This window comes from Mandrillus leucophaeus, unplaced genomic scaffold (genome assembly GCF_000951045.1).
Source record: "Mandrillus leucophaeus isolate KB7577 unplaced genomic scaffold, Mleu.le_1.0 Scaffold189, whole genome shotgun sequence".
Lineage (NCBI taxonomy): Eukaryota > Metazoa > Chordata > Mammalia > Primates > Cercopithecidae > Mandrillus > Mandrillus leucophaeus.
This window is the reverse complement of record NW_012101909.1, coordinates 4,305,083-4,330,825: the sequence shown is the minus strand read 5'-3', so window position 1 is coordinate 4,330,825 and position 25,743 is coordinate 4,305,083. Positions and strand designations below refer to the sequence as shown.

Sequence of the window (25,743 nt, the reverse complement as noted above, 5' to 3'; positions counted from 1 at the left end):
GTCTCTTAGATGTGGGTTAGCTTGCACATCGTGTTGTCTCAGTTATTACTCTCTTGTTACCTAGCAGAGAAATTACATCCAAAACACTCAGATGTACTCAATGTCTCACAATTTGCAATAGGCAGTGTGAGGCAGAGGTGAAAGGTTTGATCCTGATATGTTTCACAAATTATAATGGCATCCCGGTGTCCTAGAAGGCTGCTAAGAGAGGAGATGAGAACAAGCTGGAGAGGAGTCCATTGGTAGGAGATAAACAGGAGACTGTTGGAACACAGGGAAGCCAAAGTCTAGCCCAGGAAAGTCAAAGATAGAAAGGACAAAATGTTTAATGATAATTCAGGCAAAGACTGTTTGGTGTCTGGGCTGTTCTATGGCAAAGGCCTCTTAGGGACAATAGAAAAACCAGACCTGACCTCATACTATTAATCACCATCAGTTAAAAAGTGGAATAGTTTTAAATGATACATACATTAGGCATTACATATTCACTTAAAACACAAATGTATATTCAGTTTCAAATCTTTGATGGTGAGCCAACACACTCCCTTTTGGAAACAAGTCTGCCAAATGGAGTTATATTTTTGCACAAAATATCCATAATGCATCCTTCGTGTTTTAAATTTTGATACCATTAAAGTAGAACAAGAATTTAACACAGTTTTGAGTCTAGAATCTATAAGAATTCAGAATTATAGATTTTTAAATGACAAATTTTAAACTGTCTTGCCAATCCCTGTTGCAACAATAATTTGGGAGGAGAGAGAGGTGAGACTCATGGTTAACATACCATTTCAAATCACTCAACTTGATCTGCATGTTGACTCTCTTCTAACAGTAATTTATCAGTTCATGCAATTTACGTAAATTTAATAGTTCCTGTAATCCCAGCACTTTGGGAGGTCGAAGCAGGTGGATCACTTGAGGTCAGGAGTTCAAGACCAGCCTGGTCAACAAGGCGAAACCCTGTCTCTACTAAAAATGCAACAATTAGCCAGGCGTGGTGGCGCGCACCTGTAATACCAGCTACTTGGGAAGGTGAAGCAGGAGAATCGCTTGAATCCAGGAGGCGGAGGTTGCAGTGAGCTGAGATTGTGCCACTGCACTTCAGCCTAGGCAACAGAGTGAGACTTCTTCTCGAAAAATTAATTAACTAATTAATTGATTCATTCATTAATAATTTACTTAAAAATTATGTACAACTGGTATACACTGGTTTGGAAGAAAACATTACTGATTCTTCGTAAACATGTTGGAGAGAGCTTCAGTTCAGGTATGGCAGAGTGCAATCTTGCTGGCAGGATTTAGAAAATTTGAGACATTGATCATTAAGATTTTGAGAGGAAGCGGGGACCACTGGTTAACCTGGTGGGTGAGTTAAAGAGGAGGCTGGTTAAAAGAGTTCCTACTGTAACAGCTGATAAGAACAGAGTGAGGTATTCTATCACAGGCTTGGGAAGCCATGGAATGTTCATCTTTGCAAGGCAAGAAACAGTCTATGAAAATTAGTCTCTTATCAAGACTATTTCAAGATCAGTAATTTGGAAATGTCCAAAGTTTATAAATTTGCTAGATATAGATTTCTGTCTTAAAATGTAATTTTGCATTAGCATCCCAGCAATTATTATCTATTGTTCTATATAAAATGTAGAGTCTTGATCTGTTATGTTACAAAATATATAAAAAATTGTTGACTATATAAAAAAAGATATGTACCCTTCTGGTGCCTATATATGCATTCAGCAGCTGGAAATGTCCTTCCAGCTGGCTCCAGGTACTGGGATAAGAATGATTATCAATTCTGATTAGTATAGAAGCTTCAGGCAGCCGCGAATTAGCTAATATGATAATACACTTCATACTAATGGGACATAAACTAGGGGTGCTTTTGAAATTCAGGGAACAATGTTTGTAATAACAAAATAAGGAGATGAGGACAAGCTTGACAGGAATCTGTTGGGAAGAGGCAAAAGAATGATCAAATATAATACATAATTTGATCATGAAAAATACTAAAATGTCAGGCCATGTCCAGACCATCAATATTGCCAAGTGCAACTCCTGAACATTTCCCTAAATCCTATCTCTACATCTGAAATGACTCTGGAATGTGCCCCCCTGTCCATTCATTCACAGAGCCAGACTACCACCCTTTGCTTGAAATTCTGTAAAGGCCTTTTAATGATCTTCCTACATGTATTGTCTCCTTACAGTTCTTTCTCTATGCTGTTCCAGGGTGAACATTTAAAAAGACAACCCCACTTTATTACTCTCCATCAATGACATCTCATTACTCCTGGAACAAAATTCAGACTGATTAACCTGGCTTGGTATAATTAGACTGACCTGCTTAGCCCTATTTTGGCACATGGTCCCCCACACGCTCCCTGTCTCAGCAGTACCAGGAATCTCTCAATTTACAAACTTGGTATCCTGTCTCCTGCTACAGACGTATCCATATGTCAGTTTTCATACCAGCAATAGTTTTTATTTCCTCCCCTATCTGCCTCCTGAACTCAAGATCATGTCTTAAAGCCTTCATTGACCTTAACCTTCCATACTATGCCAGGTTCCCTGTGCAAATAGCTTAGTTTTACATCTGTCTTTTGCACTAGACCACGCTTCATGAAGGGACTCCATCGCTGCCTTGTTCCTACACTTTCTTGTGTCCAGCTTCATATGTAAACATCATATGCTCCTAATAAACGTTTGCCGATTATATTAACTATTTTTACTGCTTACAAAATAATTTGAAGTCTTGTTATTTGACATTTTAATTGCTAGACCTAAAAACTGTAGGGACACTGCCAATATTAAAACAGTCATTTTAAGACAACAAAAATGCTTTTTTATAAGACTTCTTTAACAAATTAAAGTAAAATGTATTTACTGAGTTCAGGAATTACAGTATATATAATGATAAGCTTAACACGTATTATACTATTACTCTTAAATTCTACAATTAAACAGTTACATCTTCCATTCTAGATCCTAAACAGATACTAACTTTAAAAAGACAGTTTTCTCACTAATTGAAAATTTTCATTTATCATTCTCCTTTATGGAATTTACATGTTAAGAGACTTTCATTCAATTTTGAAGTAAACGGAATGGAGGGCCCAGGCTAGTATGTTACTATTCTCCTAACAGGCTCTGGGGACAAGTCATTTGTCAGATTTAAGCCACTGTACTCCATTTAGACTAATCCACATGATAAAACTGTAGCATTAATAAAAGTTCATAATTTAATTGCACTATGAACCATTGCTTAGAGGCTTATCTGTCCCATAGGGGATCAACAGCCTGGTGAGGACATCATAGCGTATGTAAAATAATGCACCCATTTATTATGTGCCTAAACTCGAGATATTTCTGAGATGACGACTAGGGAGATGACCAGGCATGTGGAGAAGCCATGAGTTTGTACCTCTTAACTGAAGTAAACTTAGTATAGGTAAAGTTGGAAGAAAAGATGAATGAGATTATGTAACATTACCAAACAAATACTGAGGTAAAAGAGGACATTTTTAAAAAGTAAATTGTATCGTCAATTACAAATAGTCAGAAATTTCACCTCTGTAGAGTAATTGAAATGTCTTAGCACTGTTCAAACTTCACTTTTCTGTCCTTCATTCCTAAAGACACAGGATCTTCATAAAAGGCTACTTTTCTCAGCACCATCTTAGAAGAGAATTAAGGAATTGTCACAGAAGTCTACATTACCTAACATTATAAACATATTGTCATGGTCAAAACCTCTACAGAGCATGTAAACTTGAGAAGATTTGGAAGCAATTCTTTGAGGATTGTGATCCTGCCAATGTTTTTGTTTGTTTGTTTTTGTTTTTCTTTTGAGACGGAGTCTTGCTCCATTGCCCAGGCTGGAGTGCTGTGGCGCGTTCTCGGGTCACTGCAAGCTGCCTCCCAGGTTCATACCATTCTCCTGCCTCAGCCTCCCGAGTAGCTGGAACTACCGGTGCCCACCACCACTTAATTTTTTTGTATTTTTAGTAGAGACGGTGTTTCACCGTGTTAGCCAGGATGGTCTCGATCTTCTGACCTCGTGATCCGCCCGCCTTGGCCTCCCAAAGTGCTGGGATTACAGGCGTGAGCACCACGCCCAGCCTATTATTTATGTTTATAATGTTCCCCCTTGTGTCTTGGAGTGTCTACTTTGTAAAATTAAGAATGTGGTGGCGCATTTCAAAACTATTATATCTGTGATAAACAGAGGAGGATTATTTTAAAAGTCATTCTGGTTTACAAGGTTTGTACATAAAAGAATAAAAAGTTGAAAATAATAAATGTTATAGTCACTATACACCCAGCTAATAGGTATCCCAATCTTCTACTGTAAAAGCCATCCAACAACTTCAGTTTTTTTCTGAAGTGACACAAATTCTACATTGTCCTTTCATCTCTGAGTTTAATAAATATCTGATTAGAAATACTGTTAAAGTTGTTACCGGTTACCCCAGAAGTAGAGTTTTGACAAAGATTGGACAGCAAAGCTGGACAACTTATTGCAGGACGCATCAACTCAGGTTTAACACAGGAGTACTGAATTCCGAATAGGATTACACTCAGACTGTGAACTCTTATCAAGACTCAGCTAGAGCTATTCAACCAAGCTTACTCTAATACTATCCTCTGATTACTGGCTTTCACTTGTAACCACACATTTCTCTGAACTAGAGTGTAAAATCAAGGTAGGAGTATACACGGCACCTAAAGACCAAGTCAAGAGAACAGCTGTGCAGTAGTAAAATAATCACATTGATCCATTGTGAAGATGTGTGACCCATATTAGTGAGTAGACTTCACAGTTCAATTTTATAATCATATCCCTTGAGTCACTGGGTGTGTTGCTATTTAGGCTACATTTTCTATGGTCTCACCAGAGCCATATGAAAACAGCAATACTTTTCCTTTAACCACCACAACTACTAACATGGAGTCATCTGGCATTCTAACATCAATTAGTGGAAATACCTCCCAAAGCAGTATTCTCTCAGAGGAGAGTGAGAGTATACATTTTACAAGGCACAGTTCGTAGAGTCTTTATAAATATATTGGTTCTATTGACTTTCTGTAGTTTAATGAGAAAATAATGTTTGGCTGCACCTCACCTATCTCACCTGTGTCTTGCCTATTTTTTATTGCTCCATAACACAACATCTTTTCTGTAAATTTCAGATGTGAGAATAAATGAGAGAAATGTTGAGGGGTGAAAGCACTGGTAGCTACGAAAGCAGACTACTACCATACTCACACATGAAATCTGCCTGATACAAAATAGTCAATCATTCCACCAGAAAGAACTTTGGATTTCCTGGGATAGCAACTTTATTTTAAAATCAAAGTTGCATATCTGCAAATAAAAGTAATGACACTTTGCATTTTACTATAAATGGAGCTTTTCTGTATTATAGCAGGACAATGAGAAAACAACTTAAAAAATGGGAAGAAGAAACCCATTTAAAATGGTTTTAAAACTATTTTTATCCTTTGAGGGCATCAGTTTATAAGCCCATTAAAATATTGCTGATGAAAATGCATTTTTAATTCCCATTAGATAAGATTATATTTTAACTTTCATTTGAAACTGGAATTGATTCAAGATGAGAAAATAGCATTTTCGGATAATAAGCTGAAATATCCTACATAACTGCCAGAGCCACTCACAGACGTGTGTTTAGGGAATGAAAGTGTGTTTATCTGAACAGGCTTTGAGAGTCAAACAGTTTTGCTTCAAAGTAGAAAGCAGGATGCAACATTTTTGGCTTAGAAGTCTGGCAGGAAAAATATGTCTTTTGATTTCTTAGTGATATCAAAGATACCTATTAGCTTAGTGGAGGGACTCCATTCAGTTTCAAACCGTCATTCTAACAGATACCCCCTATTTCTGTGAGTAGTCTCTGGATGAGATGGTCATTATCATTATCATTTGCATTAAATAGAACTCAGAATTCACAGGATGGTGGTATACAAATAAACTTAACAAATGGTCTCTGGAACAATCCTATATAAAGTGGCTCCTCGTCAAATTCTATTGATCAGAAGACATTTTTACTTACTTTTGAGGGCACTTAAAGGCTCTGGGACAATACATTTTCCAAGTCTTTTGGTCACAGTGTGTCTCCAGTTGCTCATTAAAGTCAAAATCAGCATGCTATTTACCTATCCATGTTGCAAGGAATAATCCACGTTCCTTGAATAGGAGCATTTAAACATCTCTGCTTCTTCATTGCAGAATCGATTTCTAATGGAGAGATTTGGTTCCCCAAATACTATTTTTTCCTGATTTTCAGATGAAATGCAACATACTTATTTTCCAGGGCCTTCGAAGATTCTTAGGAGTAAGAATAGGTTTAATAGAAAATAAGCTTACCAATATTCTTGAACCAGAAAAACCCAGGATATATCATTTTCTTCTGCAATTGATTGAAAAAAGTTACCTAATTAAGCTACACCTATATTATAGTTATAATTATCACCTACAGTGTAGCTTAGCAAGACCCCAGGCATAGACAGTGACATGGGAACATTCAGTATATCTGGAAATCCATGAGGGGTCAAGACAATATTTAGAAGCAAATAAATGGAAAACTGGGTTCTTGGAACTCATTCAAGGCTTGAGGAATCCCTCTTACTCTTTGACTATCTTTCCAAAAGAACAGAGAAAAAGTTTTAATATCATAATATTGCTATATTCATGGGAAAAAAAGAAGGACAAGTTTTTATAATATCTTTCTTTGGCTTTGTGATCAAAATGTTGTGAAAGGGAAATAAATCCTGGCCGGGCACAGTGGCTCACACCTGTAATCCCTGCACTTTGAGAGCCCAAGGAGGGCTGATCGCTTGTGGTCTGGAGTTTGAAATCAGCCTGGCCAACATGGTGAAACCCCATCTCTACTAAAAAAATACAAAAATTAGTTGAACATGGTGGCAGGCACCTGTAATCCCAGCTACTGGGGAAGCTGGGGCAGGACAATCACTTGAACCCAGGAGGTGGAGGTTGCAGTGAGGTGATGTCGGGCCACTGCACTCCAGCCTGGGCAACAGAGTGAGAATCTGTATTAAAAAACAGTAATAGGCCAGGCATGGTGACTAATGCCTGTAATCCCAGCACTTTGGGAGGCCGAGGTGGGTGGATCATGAGGTCAGGAGTTCGAGACCAGCCTGGCCAACATGGTGAAACCCCGTCTCCACTAAAGATACAAAAAAATTGCCGGGCGTGGTAATGAGCACTTGTAATTCCAGCTACTTGGGAAGATGAGGCAGGATAATTGCTTGAACCTGGGAGGCGGAGGTTGCAGTGAGCCGAGAACGTGCCATTGCACTCCAGCCTGGGCGACAGGCCGAGATGCCGTCGCTATTTATCTCAATAAATAAATAAATAAATAATAAAATCAATAAATCTTGGGGCCTTAAACTCATTAAGCCAAAGGGAAAAGTTAAACTGGGAGCTGGGCCATGCAAACCTTCCTTCCCATTTTGGTTTCTCAGTAAGACAGCTACAAGATAAAAAGCTACATGCCTCCCCCATATTTTGCCCACAAGGAAATTCCTAGTGAGCTCCAAGATCTTTACCCTAAAGTGTTTGTGTTAAAATTTTACCATGGCCATGTAAATTGATACCTTGTCTTGACAGGTGCAGTCACTACTCCATCCCCACCTGACACAAATGCATATTTGATTGTTCCCCTGTCCAATTTTATCTGTTATCTAATGTAAAAATACAGATTCACTACTGAGTCAAACAAAGGCGTGAACGACTATGTTTTCCTACCCCCACTCATATAAAAATTGTGTACTTCTCAATATCTTGCCCTTTCCCCTTTAAATTTGGAGCCCTCAAAAATCATCTTCAGAGAAAGTCATAAACCTGTCTCCTCAGTGTGCATCCTTAACTTTGGCTAATAAACCTCCTAAAATGTTTGAGATGTGTCTCGTCATTTTTGCTGACTGACAATGTCCTGTTCCTAAAAGACTTGTAATGGTAGCCATCACTATTCATGTGTTTTTCTTTTCATAGACTAGTATTTTGGAGGTTGCACGTATAAATATACTTCTTCAGAGATATTAAGTTTTTTGGGAGAAGGCCTCCTGATTTATCTTTCTCTGGTTACCATTTTGCTTGAACAAAAACAGTTGATTCTCATTCTTAAAACTTAACTGAGAGCTACCTTAACAACACATTAATGACATTTTCTCTTAATTGGTACATCTTGGCTAATTTGCAAATTTCATGAAGGCAGGAACAAATGTTTAAATTTGTTTGAATCTGTCATAGCTATTAGTAACATTCAGAGAACATAATCCATGTCCAATACTGAATAGTTCACTGTTAAATGAATGAACAAACCAGTTTTGATCATGATACAATGTTAGAGCACAAATTCCTTTAAATAACATTTAACTCCTTGTTTTAAAATTGGGAAGAAAGTGAATCACAGACATAATAAATATTTTGTCTTACCTAATGCTACACATCCCATTTGAGTCAGATGTGGAAAAAAATAGGTCATATGATCTATATGTTTTGTTCGTTTTTATTAAATCTTATTCTTAACTGTGCCTCTGCTTCATGACACAACTGTACCGTAGTTATGGCAAGCGGTATGGGCTAAAGCTAATGTCCTCACTAATTTGATCATTCATATAGAGACCAAATAGAATGCAATATTGTCATTCATTTATATAATCTAAATTCTTTCCCAATTGATCTATATATGGACCATGTAAATCAAGGAGAAGCTGAAAATAAATACCCCTAATGTTTAGAATTAGGGAAGATAAAACTTTTTGTACAAAATATTATAAAGGATGTAAAGAACTACAAAAATATTAAAATACAGTGGTAAACAAACATTTGTACTGATGGTTTTTTTTTTTTCCAGAATTCTCCCACGATTTTACTAACCTGAGTATTTGATTCATTGTTCAAAGTTTTCAACTAGGTGTCTTTTAATTATATCACTGATATTCTCAAAAAGTGACACGTTAATAGCAAGCACTACAACTCAGTCCAGTCGTATTCACCTTCACAGAGACAGCTTTTAGAAGAGGTAATACAGCCATATCACTGTAGGATTTCAGAAATGATTCAAGAGCATAATGCTACGATCACTCCAGTTTGGCATTCAGAAGCCATGTGACCTTGGATAAGCCACTTTTCTGAGTCCCAGTGTCTTTATTTGCAAACCAAAGAGACTGAAATATGTGACCTCCTGAAGCTTCTTCTAATTTTTGATATTCATAATGATAGAAATTTTCATGGATATTAAGTAGAAACCTTTGTAAACTGACTTCAGAGTTTCTGCCAAGAACTATCCTTAGTGAAATTTCTGTTGGCACAGTGGCCCAGCAGTGATTATAGGATACAAAGTTCTGTCACCGTCCAACACAAAAATGAAATACTGAAGGAAATGTTTTGAATTAATGGTGACCAGTAAGCTAAGAAATGATGAGATCATTGAATAACATTTTGTTTTTCAGCTATTTCTATCAAAAGTATACTTCAGGCAATCTTGGTCGTCATTTTATGTAGTTCTTGCATGCCAAGTATAATGTTTTTTAATTTGGCAAATTTAGCTAAAAATATAAATGATATTGCCAATATCATTTATATTTTTAAATTGCCAAGTTTTAGCTAAAAATATAAATGATAAATATAAATCTAAATGTTCTACATATCACACTGATGAGCAATTAGGTGCTTAAAGCATATTTTGGTAAAAACATTCACTATTTGTGAAAGTTAAAGAGGTGATATGATAAAATATGTAGTAATGAAATTTGATATTTCTTTCTTCAGTTTTAAGTCTAAATTCTTTCTTAATATGTACAAAAATCAAAGTGTAAGTTCTCCAAAGTCAGGGACTACCGTAATTTTATTTCTTTTGTATCAAAATGAAATAGTCAGCATTATAAATCTGTGGATGTTCAATTAATCATGTTGAGAATGTGAGATAGACACATACAGAAATATATATACATATATAGACATATGTACACATATATACGTATACATGTATATATGTCTATGTATATACATATATACATAGTATATGTATACGTATATATACATACATATGTGTATATATACATATATATATGACAACATATAAGAGGAAACATAGTTGCCTCTTAAATACGGGGAAATACTAAGAACTTTGTAATTGGATTCTATAAATCTTTTGTAAATCTTCCAGAGTTGATGGTCTAGGTAATTTTTTTTTCCTGAGTCAATAGAGATATTTACCCTTAAAACATACTATGGAAATGGTCATCTTGTAAAATTTTTTTTCTAAAATTTCATACTTTGTGCCTTCTTCAGCAAAAAAATCCAAATCATAATTTGTAATATTTTGAGAGTGTAATCATGTTATTTATTAATATTATTATTATACCTGGCTGCTTGACTTTAGAGCAAATTGTACCAGATTTACATATTTATAAAATAATTTTTAAGTTTTATCTTACATTTTAAAATAATTTCATCTTTTTCTGTAGGTTGTCAGTTTATTTTACTATTAAAATATTTGCTTCCAGAAACCCAGTTTTAGCTCTAAAAATTATAAACAAAATAAAACTAGGTAGTCAGCATGTTATGTCTGACACTAATATCAAATGGACTCAGAATGAGAACATGATAGACTCCCTTGTCGTGAAAGAGTTTATAAACAATATATGAATTTTATTTTATGGATTTTTTGGACATTTGCTTGGGCTATTACAATCATTTTTATTGGGTTTCTATTTTCTGGTCTTGTTCAGTATAGTGACTGACTTTTTCAGTTTGCATGTTTAATCACAATTGGTTTTATAGCCATGTATTGTACAGAGCCACTGTACTGGAGGAGAGCTACTAGTTTGTGGTTTGGATGACTATATAAATTAATTCAAACTGGAACACTTTTGAATGAAATGCAATGCCACCAAAAGAATTAACAAGCATTCATTGCTATACAACAGGAGATACTAACTTGGAATGTCCTGGGAAAATCAGGATTCATGGTAATCCTATTTCTAGTAATGTTAATAGTGAATTGTTTTCAAGCATCTCAGAGCCAAAACAATGGATCACAATGAACTTGGCCCATTTTCCCCAAGATCAAAGGGTATGCCTAGCTCTATCAATTTGAGATGTGAGTATAGTCTTCTCATAGTTAAAGCTAGATTGGCATTTGTTGATTATCCTAATGACAAATGCTTATGAAATCAGTTTGTACTTAAATATCTGGCTATATTTTTAAATGTTCTTTTTCAAGTTTTCTTTTACCTTTTCCTCATATATTTCTGACTATATGGTAAGTCCTTCAGGTTAAACCTTATTTCTAGAGTTTTTAAAAATGTGCCTTACTTCTAGATGGACTACGTAATACCAGTATGGAGTGATTTAAGAGGTATGTGAATAGAATACACATTTTAAGATTCTAGTTACAGCATACCTGTATTAGAGTCTAGTGTTGGGTAGGCAGCAGTGAGGAGAAGTACATTGGAGGAGGTAGTAAAAGGAGGGTAAAAATCTCTCCACTTTTTCAGTGTCACATCCTAAGGATAATACATAAATTTGAAAATTGGGAATGTTCTTAAAGCCTACCTTCTCATACCTTTTCATTTTGATGCTACATAGCTTGCATTGACTCTTAGTAAGTTAGTTAGCATCTATCAAATAATCAAAACTATCAAAATGTAGTAAAAGCAGACTGGAGAGTTTGGACACATATATTGATTCTAGAATATAAGTAGTGAGGAAATGTCCTAAACATCATTCTAATAGAAGCTCTTGATTTGGAACTTTATTTCCAGTTTGGGAACAATTCTAGCCCAAGTTTTGTTCTTTTGGAACTTAAAATATCCACAATCATTTGTAGAATAATAGGATTCCTTAAAGAAGGGGTCATGTCCTAAAGTATTCTCTTTAAAGATAAGCCACAAACTGGGGAAGAAAGGAAAAAACAAATTTTTTGTGGCTAAAAAGCAATTTAAGCTTTCAGAGAATAATTATATAAAAATTAGGCTAGTAGTAATTCAGAAATCACAGGGCTTTATATCTGGAAGACACTTTAGAGATCAAGTCTAATTTCTTCATTTCCCAGATGAGTAAACTAGGTCGAGATTGGCTACAGGACTTGCTTTGACTGCAGAGTTGGTTAGGGACTAAACCTAATACCAAACTACAACTCTTTCCCATTGTTCCAGAATGACTTAATCCAGTCCAAAGCCAGGTATGGGGCAAGACCTAGGTCATGGAATTGACTGGATATGTTAGCATGCCAAAAAAGATAAATAAATAAAGTAACAACAACAACAACAAAAAACCGAAGGTATTTGGAGAATTACTTTTATTGCTTCTAATAAGAATGAGGATTATTCAATACATTTATAATTAAACTTACTACCTATATTTTACTAGAGTTCCACCTAAACTTGTAATTATCTTTAAAATACCTTATCTTTAACTTTTTATTTAGATCCTTAGATATCAAAGATAACCCAGTATCAAAATTTGTGCACTTCTACCATAGTACTTATCATAATTTGCTGCAAGTTTTAATTTAGTGTATCTTCACTTCCCCAAACCTCAAGCATTTTGAAGACAGAGCCTCAATTTTATTTCATTCTGTATTTTCTTGACCTATTGCAGTTCTTGGTACACACTAAGTCCATAAAAAAGTGAAATAAGAAAGAGCTTGAGTAGAAATGTAAATGGATTGTAGACACAGCTGACTTAAGAATTTGCTGTACTATCTTAGATAAATCACATTACCTTTACGAGCCTTGCATTTTCCATGTATGTAATGAGTAATTTTTTTTTTCAGGAGATAGATCTGGAACCAGTAGATGGAAACTATAAAGACATTCTCAGCTCATTGCAAGAAAAACTCTTTCTAATAAGTTAAGTTTTCCAAAGCTGTGCTTGTTTGTTTCCTAAAACAGAATTCTTAACAAATGGAAGACATCAATCATAGGCTTAATGAGCATGTAGCGGAAGAGTTAAGTATTAAAACAATTAAATGATGGAAAGATGCTTGGGGTACAACTTCTTTATAATCTGAGATCTGGTGATGCCATGGGATTATTGTGGCACTGCAAGATTATGTGTATAATGTGATGAACTGCAGGACACGCTACCCCAAAATATAGTACCTTGGAAATGCGGAAAACCTCAAAAGCAGAAAGGTCTGTCTGAACTTCTATCACCCCTGCTCTTTTGAAGACCCTCATGGGACAGGTAGCCAGTCCTATACCCAGAGCAAAGGCATATTGCACAAAAATGCCAAAAGGAATTTTTGATCCTTTATGGTGTGGTAATGGTTTGGTTTATTACCATTATCAATGGTTAATATTAGGTTATATTCATTTTTATTCAATCATACTTGACACGTCTGTTCATTCTTAATCAACCCTGAGCATAAAAATACACATTTTTTCCTGGGTCTTTGAGTCTTCCTTTTGGAAAGCTCTCACATTATGTAAAGCTCTGGTTAAATAAATAATTATGCTTATCTATTGTTAATGTCTCTGTCTTTTGTTATAGGGTGTCAGCCATGAAACTTGCGATGGGCAAGAAAAATATATCACTTGTTCTCTCCTAAAAGCACAAACATGAAACACATTGGGACTTGGCCTCCAATAATGCCACCAAGAAAACACCCACTTTACTTCTTTGTATAACATTTTACTCAAATTCTAGGTGATGACATTAATAATAGCTTTTCAATCTACTTCCTGGATTTGTTGTAAGGATAGTAAATTTCAACATACATTGAAAATTAATAGTACCAAAAGAAAACAAGGTGATATAATTAAAAGTATTTCAACAGTATTCTCTCCTGTTCCCTACAGAAAATATAAATTATGTTAAATCAACTGTATAGACCACCCCTTGAATGGAAGGATTTAATAATGGTTTGAAAAACAACATATCACCATCTGTTTAGCCTGATGTACTCCTGACTATGTTTGGCTGCAGTTGAAATTAGCTTTTAAAAAATTTTATTGATATGAAAATTTAATAGCTTTATCTTTTTAATTGTATGTTTGCCAGTTTCTCAGTATTACTAGAGCATAGAATTTCAGATTTATCTCTCATCGCTTACACACTTCACCCACGATGAGGTAAGATTCTCCATCTCCAGCCATATGTAACTAAAAACGTTCTATTAATATTCTGTATTGCTCAGCTATTGCCACAATAATGCTACAAGACAAACCACCGCAAACTTAGTGTCTTAAAGCAACTAGTGTTCATGATTTTTCTAGTTCACAAATCTGTGTGGTGTCTGTAGCAGATCTGTTCCATGGGTAGGTAGACTGGGCTTTCTTTCTTTCTTTGGGTTGGGTTTAGTTCTTTTCACAGGTTTTCTCAATCACCGAGGACCAAGGGCTATCTGCAGTATTCCCTTTTCTTGAGAAGTAGCACAAGTGCACTTAATGCTTCTAAAGGCCTTGGACCACGACTAGCAGACTGTCTCATCTGCCTGCATTCCATTGGACTAAACAGTGACCTAGCCAAGTCTACATCAATAGAAAGGAGAAATATATTGGCTATTCATCATTATATTGCCACCACACTTGGGACTAGTAAGTCTACATAAATACTGTAGACTGAATGAATATTCAATAAATGAAAATTTCACTTTCTACTAAAGCATAATTCTAGTTGAGTGTTTCCAATAACACAATTTTGCTATTTCCCAGAGCAGCCATTTTTTTTATTTGAGCATTTTAGTTGCTACAAACCCACTATTATCATGAGTAAAATTTAACCTACTCAGTGTTCTTCCAATTAGAGCTCTAGTTTCCACTTAAAAACAAGTACACTTCCTCTTAGATAAGACAGCCCTTTCAAATAATTGAAATAATTTTTCCATTCTATATATTCCCAGTAGCTTCAACAGTGCTAACCCCATAAGTCCATTGTCCAAATGTTTCTAGAAGCAAATTCATCTGTTAATACATAGATTTCAAATAATCTTCAAATAACTCATAAATATAGAAAGATATCACCTATTTCTAGTTGTATACACTATCAATATTCCAATTATGCAGATTTTTAAAACTAGTAACATAAAGTGATGAAAAAACACAATGTTTTAAAATAATGAAAATCTTTAAGTACAAAGGGAAATAATATAATGAAGATTTGTGTATACATGATGTAGGTCTTCAACTTAATAATTTCCTATATTTAATCAGAACTCTAATAGAGCATAAATCATTACATGTATAGATAAAATCTACTTTGTATTTCCCCCTTTTCTTAACTTTTGCCCTTTCCCCCATAAGAGGTAATGACTTGCTTAAATATTTTATAAAAATGTACCACATTCTAAGCCACAACCAAAAATTCTATATACATCAAATAATCAATGTTTTACAGACTACATTATTTACATTTTGATCTGAAATCATTAAAAAGTTATAAACAGGATGTGTATGTGAAACAATGTTTACTTTTGTAATGACTGCAGTATTCTGTTTAAGTTAAATGTGTTTACAAATCTACAACTACACAGCTTTTTAATCTAACCCCAACAGAAGTGCATTAAAACTTTCTACTATATAAAATTTTCTATTTGTAAATGATTTACAGTTCTCTTCATTTGCCTTAAATATTACAGATTAGAATTTTAGAATATTGTGAAGATTTTTTTACAAACTGACACTTCTACACTTTAATAATATTTTTGCATAACATCTATTTGCCTTATATTAATACATTTATACTTGCTTTGACTTTGGCTACTTTTGCCTACCTTTTTAATACCTTATTTGATTTTTCATCTTTCTGTACACTTATGTCTCCTTTAACTCAAATATAGGTTAGTTTTATTCTTTTGTTCAATATGATACTGACGATATTTGCCTATTTTAGGAGAGATTTTTTAATTTTGATTTCTGATGTTTTGACATGTATCTATTATACTTCCTTGTTACCTTTTTATTCTTTCTTTTTGTCTTATATTGTATTAACAACTTTTTATTTTTTCTTCTCTTTTTCCTGTGCTTGTATCAAATTATATGGTTTATGTCTAGCACTTAATATATGAGTTCATATTTTTAACACAATCATTTTGAAAGTATGAAGTTAAATAAAATATCCATGCTTCTTCAAAATACATCTAGGACTTGGAGATGTTTTAAATCTTACACCTTTCCTCACAACTTACTTCTAATTGTGATGTCGTATTTTAGTTCTATTTTTATATCACAAAAAATTATTTCTCTTTCTCCTCCTCCTCCTTCATTTTCTTCTTCCCTACAGGTTTGCAAACTAACGTATTAGACCATACTAAATCTTAGTTATGTCCCTTATTCCATCAGGCTCCTTAGCCTTAGTTCCATGAGCACATCTGCTAAGCAGATCTTCCTTTATATTCACTAAAATTCTCTAATAGAAATTATTATCACATCAGGATCTGTGTCAGAGTTTTGTGTAAACCTGAGGAAAAATAATAAAGTATTTTTAAATTTTATAATTTCATTGGCAATATAACACCTACATGGACTCTTTTATTTTTAGAAAATTGAGGGAATTTGGAAATATTCTGGTTGGTAATGAGTAATGGGTCACATTTAATGTTGATTATTTTTAAATTTAATTCCTGACTGTTATCACAAATTTATTCTTCTTCTGCTTGAATAAAGTCATCTTCTCCTTTGTGGTAAATATATTTGAAGCTAAAGCATAAAATAAACTCAGAGATCAGAGAGGTTTAAGAACATCACCTACCTGGCCAGCAGTGTCCAAGATGTCCAAATAAGCTGGCTCATTGTCAATCCTGACCTGGGTCTTATAAGCATCTTCTGAAAAACACAAGACAACATTTACATTTAAATGTGACAGGAAAGGCATTACTAATTTTTAGATTTCATATAGAAAAATTTCTAAGTTACTAAGTAAGATAATCAGAAATATTACTCAAATAACATATACAGATTGAAAATGATGTAAATCGGGAAAATTATAGGAGAAAGTGTTTCTGCTTATGGTGAAACCAAGTAGATTTCTCTTTCATCAGGAAAATTTTATGATCTGTGGTGCCCTAGTGGTGTTACCTAGAGAAAAACATGGAACAAACGTTACTAGTTGTTTCCTAACAATGCAGGGCAAAACAGCATCCTATCATCTTAATGGTAAAGGCCTGGATGCTTTTATTAGAAGATCAGGAGTAAGATAAGATTCCCTGCTCTCACCTCCTTTGTTTAACATAGTCCTAGAAGTCATAGCCAGAGCAATTAGGCAAGAAGAAAAAGTAAAATCATCCCAATTGGAAAAGGAGTAAAATTATCTCTGTTCACAGACAACATGATCTTATATGTAGAACCCTAAAGATTACATACATGCAAACCCTAAATGAATTCAGCAAAGTTGTAGAATATAAAGTCAACAAGCAAAAATAAGATATGTTTCTATCAACTAATAATAATATGAAAAGACAATTAAGAAATCAATTTCATTTATAATGGCATCAAAATTAATTAAATACTTAGAATTAACAAAGGATGTGAAAACTTCTACATTGAAAATGGTAAAATGTTGCTGAGAGAAATTAAAGAAGGCACAAAATGTTGAAAGACATTTGATATTTATGGACTGAAAGACTGTTAAAATGTTCACACCCGCCAAAGGAATCTACAGAGTTAATGCTGGGTTAAACGGTAATTCTGTTTTTAGTTATTTGAGAAATTAGCACACCACTTTCCACAATGGCTGGACTAATTTTCACTCTCAGCAGCGGTGTATAAGCATTCCCTTTTATCTGCAACCTCACTGGCATCTGCTATTTTTTTTTTTTTTTTTGACTTTTAAGTAATGGCCATTCTGACTGGTGTGAGATGGTATCTCGTTGGGTTTTTTGTTTGCATTCCTCTACTGATTAGTGATGATGACATAAAGGGATGTAGAATTTTATCAAAAGTCTTTTCCACATCTATTGAGATAAATAACCATGTGGGTTTTGTTTTTAGTTCTATTTATGCAATGAATCACACATTGATTTGTATATGTTGAGCCAAACTTACATCCCAGGGATGAAGCCTACTTGATCATGATGGATCTGCTTTTTGATGTGCTGCTGGATTTAGTTTGCTAGGATGTTGTTGAGGAGTTTTGCATATGGATGAACAAACCATAGCTGAGAGTGTGGGATCCAGGTCATGGGCTGCTTTATAGTACACAGCCAGGACCAAGGTCAGTGGGCCTGTTACTCAAGACAGAGAGGACCCTGAGCAGATAGTGATGATGGCAAGGTTAAGGCCAAATTGAAATATAGCTGAGTCCACAGGAAGATAAGGCTGTCTTTGGGTCTATAATTGGGAAGAGAGTAAGTGAGCCTGCCACCTGGATTTTGGCCTGCCTTCTCAAAATCTTCATCCTTGGTCTGGGGCTCCACTAGAGTTTCACAACTTCCTACCTAGATCCCCAAGCTCCCACCATGTTCCCACAAAGTCATTTGTGAATGGCTGTCAAATTATTGTTGCTATGGGGGAATATGAGCGGGAGATCTCCTATTCTGCCATCTTGCTGACATCATGTACCCCAATTCAAGATCTTTCTTCTATTTTAACGTAAGCATCTACAGTTAGACATTTCCATTTTAGCACTGCTTTTGCTACATCCCATCAGTTTTAGAATGCTGTGTTTTCATTTTCATGCATTTCTGAATATTTTCTAATTTCCCTTGAGAGTTCTTCTTGAACTCATTCGTAGTTTGAGAATTGGTTGCTTAATTTCCACATATTGTAAATCTTTCAGGTTTCTTTCAATTGTTGATTTCTAGTTTTATCCCATTGTGATTGGAAAAGATACTTTTTATCCTTTGAATATTACTTCCTACTTATACTTGAAAGATAAAGAAGGAGCACTTAAATTGAGTAGGAGGAGTTAAGAGAAAGTGAAGCGAGAGAGAGAGAGAGAAAAAAAAAGCAGATCAGAATCCCAAATGTTGAAAAGAGTATTGTTGAACAACAACAATAAAAACTTAATTTCAGTGTGACTAAATCCAAGAGTTTAGAGAAGAAATGTTGACAAAATGTAAGAGATAAATCAGATTAACTTATGAATATATTTAAAAGAGTCATGTATTTGAATTAGGTATCTGAAGTCAGACTGCCGGGGTTTAAACCCTGGTTCCAGAATTACTAGCTGTCAGATTTTAGGAAAATCACTTGACATCTCTAAAATGTAGATGTCTCATTTGTAAAGGTACAATTATTTGTATTTGGGTCATGGAGTTGTTTGAAGGATTAAATGATATAAGGGGAGGAAGTCACCTTATATTTTGTGTGTAATAAATACAAGAGTGTCTTGTATTTAAAAAAAACTAATAAAGGATAAATATGTTCAGTATTATTAAGAAATGTGGAGTTCATTATAATGCCATCTTCAAATGTGCATTTTAAAATGCTCACTCTGTCTGAAGTGTGGTGAGTGAATTGCAAGGCGGAAGACTAGAGGCACAGAAAGAAGATTAAGTAGATATGTAGTAATCCAGGTGAGAAATAATATGTAAGATAATGGCATTAGGATTGGAGGAAAGTTGGCAGATTTGCAAGATGTTTAGAAGGTAGAAACTATAGCATTTAGTGACTAATCAGATGAGAAAACAAGAAGGAGGAAGGTAGAAGAGAAGCTCTCACATTTCTTGCATTTGAAGTTGGGCAGATGGGCATGACATTTCCTGAAAGGGGAGGCAGAAGGATAACCTCATGTTTAATTTTAGAAATGTAGACTTTGCCTTGCCTGTGGCTCATTCAAGTGAAGACAATAAAGAAACAGTTATCTGGGCCTGAAGCTCTGGATAAAGCTCTAAGGCTCTTCTTTCATTGTATTCATTGATGGTCTTATTCATGCCAATCTTATTATACATAGCCGGTTAAATATCTATACTTCTGTAAAACACAGTTTTTACATTATCTGTAAAACACAGCTGGACCTCCTGAAACTGGAAGTCACAAACTCCTAGAGTCTGGCTGCAATCTACATTTTGTTTTATGTAGCATTTATATTATAAGCAAAGAGCAAACTGAATCACTACTAAAAGATTTTAGAACATCATCTGATTTTGGCACAACTCAATAATTATTCATACTATTGATTGTGAGCCACAAGTAAACAAATGAATTATTTTCAGAAACTGTTGTTGTAGAAAGTAGTAATGATCAACCACAGGAGGCATTTTTCCAATGCATAATGCTGAGTAACTCTCACAAATCAGATTATTGCTAGCTGTGGGAGATATGAAGACACACAAAAACACACATGGGCACTTACAATCATGGTCTCTACTCTCAAGGGGTTTGTAAAATCATGGTGGGAGACACACATATAAACACACATATACAATGAGATGTTAAAATCACAAAATGTATAAGAGCATAAATCCCACTTCAAGGAAATTCATTCCTTATGACTGTGCTCCAGAAGGCAGAAGCTGTGGAAAGTATGACTTGCAGGGTGCTCCATCTAGTATGATTTTAGCAACTCTCAGCCATTCTAAATGTATTCAGCATATGGCCAACCACACAATTTTTCTATTTTCTATTCCATTGCTCTTTGTACATTCACTGATCTTCCTCTCACAAAAGAGAAATCTTGTGGAATCACTTGCAATTTATTTGAAGATGCATGGGGTTGTTTTTCAATTTCATAGGGAAATAAGAATAGTTACTCTGAAAAGGACTCTGTGACCCAAGGATTATAAGTGAATCTTTCAGATTTTGTGTTTGTTTATTTAAACTCAAAGCCCCAAAGAAGAGCCTGCTGAGGCCAGGGGCACGCTGAGTAATCTAGGCGAGAACTCCTCTGTGTGATTATTTGAGCTCTAGATAAACCCAGCACATGAAACGTATATCAAATAAAAGCTTCTCTTGGGATCAGAAAACCCCTTCAAAGGGACTTGATGAGAATTGGCTCGAAACTAAAGACAGACCTTTTATCCAAGGTTTTTTTTTTCTCTCTTTTAAAAAGTGTCTATCAGAGTACACATTTCATTGTGGGGAATCTAGGTCACCTGCCTGGCCTCCATAGAAACTAATCCTTTTCATTTCCTCCCCATAAACAATCTTTCTGTTTCCATTCATTCACTTCCTTTGAGACCACCCATGCAGAAATACACTGTCAGAAATACTCTCTTGAATGCATATAAACACTTCCCTGAATTTCAATCATCTTCCTATAGACCCAATCCTGAAGTGAACTCATTTATCTTCCCAAGCATGAGGCCAAATGTATACAAAGCTTTATCAGGCAGAAATGGTAGCAGCTGCCTGCTATATTATTTGCGCAGAAAAGCACACTGGGACTGCATTCTTGGAGGCACTATTACCTTAAAATTTATCTCAAAGTACTAATGTTTAATTTGAGATCATTTCTTCTCAGGATATATCTTCTCCACTGTCCCTCTTCAGCAGAATTGCCTAAGAAGAAACCACTAAAGTCCTGTATTAAAGCCTCAAATCTATCACTAAATATCTGTTATTGGTAAGCCATGAAACCTTATTTTTAAGATGGCAATAATAGTAAACACTAGTCAATGCATGGGAGTTCTATCAGGATCAATAAAAGTAGCACATAAGATAGTGCTTTTGAAAAAAGAAAGCAAAATTCAAACTCAAGGAATATTATGTTGTGAGTTTTATTTAGCACTGCTTCAAATTAGCCATGAAACCAAATTAAAACAAAATTATTTGTGCTATTTATATTTACCCATGTGAAAATGTTTTTCCCAAGCAAATCATAAACATTTTGGCAAGATATGTTTGCAATAAAAACCAGAAATATAAAGTTTTTGATTAGTTAAAAAGTGTAAGGTGTTCTGGATAATTTTCCCAAAACAACTAATATATTTTTTTCAAAATAAACACATTCATTTAAATAATTTTAAAATACTTTAGTTGCAAATATAAAGCTAGGATAATATAAGACCACCAAAATATATAACTAAGAAAAAATACCAGAAATATAATGGTAAATTTTCATTAAATGACTTTTACATATCTTAAGATGATTGAATACTACTTACATGGCTTGCCTCATAATCTGAAATATGTAATTGGTATTATAATGAAGCTATTTTTCTATAATGCCAAGCTATTATACACCTCCAAGATATTAATCACTGACCCAAATTTTTTAAAGGCAATAAATAGTACAAAGTCTCATAGAATCTATTTATAAGATCTTTCTCAAAGGATTACTTAAATAAATCATCTCAATTGTAGGTACATATGTGTGTGTGTGTGTACAGAACAGAAGTATCTAGCAACGTACTGTGCTGGACACTTTTTCTTGACCAAAATGTTAAATCATGGATATCAGCATTGATACAAATAATTTGAGTATGTAACAGGTGCTGCACACTCAGAGGGCAATACAGTCTACACAGTTGAAAGGGCAGGTGGTTTCCACCCATATTGAATTTATAATCTTGTGGGAACACATACAAAAGCAATTTCACTATGTTTTAATGAGTGCTACATTAGAAGTATTTTGAAGGATGCTTATTTAGGGAGATGTCAGAGAACACTCAGAGCAACTGATGTTAACCTAAGGTCAGTTCTTCAAGTCATGGATTGAAACAGAGTTTGGAAGGAGGAAGACGAGGAGAGCTCTGCCAGGAAAAGAGAAAGGAAGTTAAATGAGATCTGATGTAACCCTTCCTTTGAGCCTAAACATTCAATGAAATGTCGTAAAAGTTTGTCGAAATGTTTGCTGGCTGTGAAAAAGGCTTGTAAAACTGGCTGGACTGAGTTTGTGGGATGACTTAGGGTAAAGAACACCCTTTCCTATCATAGAAGTAAAAGCTGAAGACAGGATGTCACAAGGACATAAGCCCTAAACATTCATAGGAATTATAAGGCAGGTCATGCATTTTTTCTCATCCTGCAATATTGATAATTCAGTACAGTTTACTTAAGGGTCTGAGAATAGGTCTCTGAGAAATAGGAGCTTCGAGATTACACAGAAATTGAAATCTTTCCCCCAGAAATCAACTACCCCACTAGCTTCTATTTATATAGATGGAATCTCCCTAGCATCAGAGGGATGCTGGTTGGTATCAACTACCCCACTACCACTAGGTAGGTAATAGGGTAGTTGATACCAATCAGCATCTCTCTGATACCTCCCAGAGATTCCCAATGTCACTGCTCTGGTAAGTCTGCCCAACGTGGCCAATCACACACTTTCTGTGGTGTTCACAGGCAGATTCTGCAGTGACCAGCATGCTTGTCAGAATGTCTGTGCTCCTGGACTACTCTGTAGGAGGCCTTGCCAAGAACAGAAAACCCAGTGAGGAGGGGAAAGCTGGGGTATGTCCTGTGGAAACACAGAACCCTGCCTGGAGATTTGCAGGTACAGAGGACCACTACTGGAAGATGCCATTTTAAACAATGACTTCTCAGATCAAGGACAAGCAGATGGAGATGTATCTGACAAGGAATAATACTCATATTCTGATGAGGGGACATGGAGCCCTGGCAGGAGTGTGCAGAAGGAACAGCCAAATAACTGCTCTTCCCCAAAGTCATTATCTACAGAAAATGCTTCAGGGTGTATCTCATATGTTGGAAATATTTAATCTTTTTCTTTCAACCTGAGAGAATAGAAGGATCCATTGGAAACCTAATTCTCTGGCTTTCTTCTGCCAAATAGATATGAGCAACAGGACTAGGTCACAGTCACTGATGCTGAATGTCTCCAGTTCTTTGGTTCTGCCTCACTTAATTATTGTTTGGGGATGAAGGGGAAGAGGAAAAGAAGAAGATATTCTTCCTCCCCAGCACCTGGCATCTCTTGGTCTGCCTTTTTTACCCCTCAACATACCCTTGAAAATGGCTTTATGATCCTAAGACCATGACCTCTGCAATACTTGTCTTCCAGAGGTTTTATATGATAGAATGAGCTTAAATACGTATTATTTCTTCACAGAAATAAAAAGAACTTTTATGATCAAGGCAATTGTATGAGTCTCAGAGTCTTAATGACTCTTCATCCTCATCTGATGGACCCTCAGAGAGGATTCCAATGTACCTCTGATGCCCATCGACAAACTATGAGAACGTCTAGTGACAAAGGTCTGATTTATGCTAAGACTGCTATTTCTGGGAAGATAAAATTGATGAAATTTTTCCTATTGTTCCTGCTATGTAAAATTTTAAACCAGGAGCCAATCATAATCCCAAAAGACACAATCCAAAATGCCATAATCTTGAATGCTGAAATACTAGAAGATCAAAATTCCAGAAATACAATTCTGGAAAAAAAACCCTAAAAATATTAAAAATATATTTATTCATATTTTAAGGGAATTGTTTGGAGAAAAATATAAAAATATGACAGAATACTTCATAGGTCTCTTTAAGCAATAAAATAAGCCATAATAACATACATATTTTTGCAAACATAAAACACTCAGGTACATTAATGACAGTCTCAGGAATGTAACAGTTATGAGAAGATAAACTATATTTATAAAGAAATAGGTCAAAAAGTGAAATGTATAAACACATATCACAAAAGTTATTCATTGTGTGCGCATAGCTTTATAATTACAGTCCACTGAAGCACTGTCATGAACAGCCTAAGTACTGGCTAGATTGACTAGAATCCATGATGGGTCACCACCATGTATGTCTGAAGAGCTGAGATCTCAAGAAATTTTATATTTCACAAATGCAGATGTACAAAAAGGACTTCTCTTCATTGATGGTGGAAGGTTTAACCTTTTTACATTGAGTACCAAGAAAGCCGGTGTTGTAACTCCTAGTCTGAAACCAAAGCCTCAAGACTTGAGGAGCTGCTGGTTTAAGACCTGGAGTACAAAGGCTGGTGAGCCTGGAGTTCTGAAGTCCGAAGCAGCAGAGGAAAAGTCTGTCTCAGCTCTCAGAGAAAGATCAATTCACCTTCTGCATTTGTTCTCTGCAGGCCCCCAGCCAACTGGATGGTGCTGCCAACATTGATGGCAAATCTTTCCCAGCTAGTCCACTCAGACTCACCCAGTGATCTCTGCAAACACCCCCACATACACACCTAAAATAATGCTTTACCAGGCTTCTAGATATTCCTTAATCCAGTCAAGTTGACACCTAAAATTAAGTCCAAAAATCCACTCCTTATCATCTTGACACCCATACACATTTCCTAAAACCATACTTAATGTCCAAATAAAGATAATTACAAGGTAATAGTTTCAGATAACATGATACAGTTATCCCATACTATAATTATCAGGATTTTAGACGTTAGGGATTTTAGACTTTTGGGATGTAGATTTAGGAATTTTGATCTTTCAGGATTTCAACTTTTGGGATTATGGCATTGAGGATAGTGTCTTTTGAGATTATTATCCAAATTTACACTTGCTCAAAAATTAAATACGTATGTGTATATTGAACAAAACACATACATAATTTGTATGCTAAAAATTATACAATACTAATGAAAGAAATCAAATATTTAAATAAATATTATTTTTATAGATTGGAAGACCCAGTATAATAAAGATGTTGATTCTGTACAAATTTATGTCATGATTTAACAAAATTCTTATCAGAATTGCAGAACTTTTTTTGTATCTATAGCACAATTAAAATATTTTATGAAAAAGAAAAGGATTTGGAATAGAATATTAAATCCACAATATAATGAATAGAAAGGAATAGGAATTTTGAAAAAGAAAAATAAAATGGGAAGAATCAGTTTACCTGATTTCAGGAGTTATCATACAG

At 34.9% G+C, this 25,743-nt stretch overlaps 1 protein-coding gene across 1 annotated transcript in view; it reads right to left on the bottom strand.

The window, feature by feature from the left end:
• Positions 1 to 25,743, bottom strand: part of RIT2 (Ras-like without CAAX 2) — a 395,769-nt gene that overhangs the window by 231,892 nt on the left and 138,134 nt on the right. Inside the window, exon 3 of the mRNA XM_011978096.1 lies at positions 16,745 to 16,818. Within this exon, the coding sequence (XP_011833486.1) occupies positions 16,745 to 16,818 (74 nt within the window). The remainder of the gene's footprint in view (positions 1 to 16,744; positions 16,819 to 25,743) is intronic.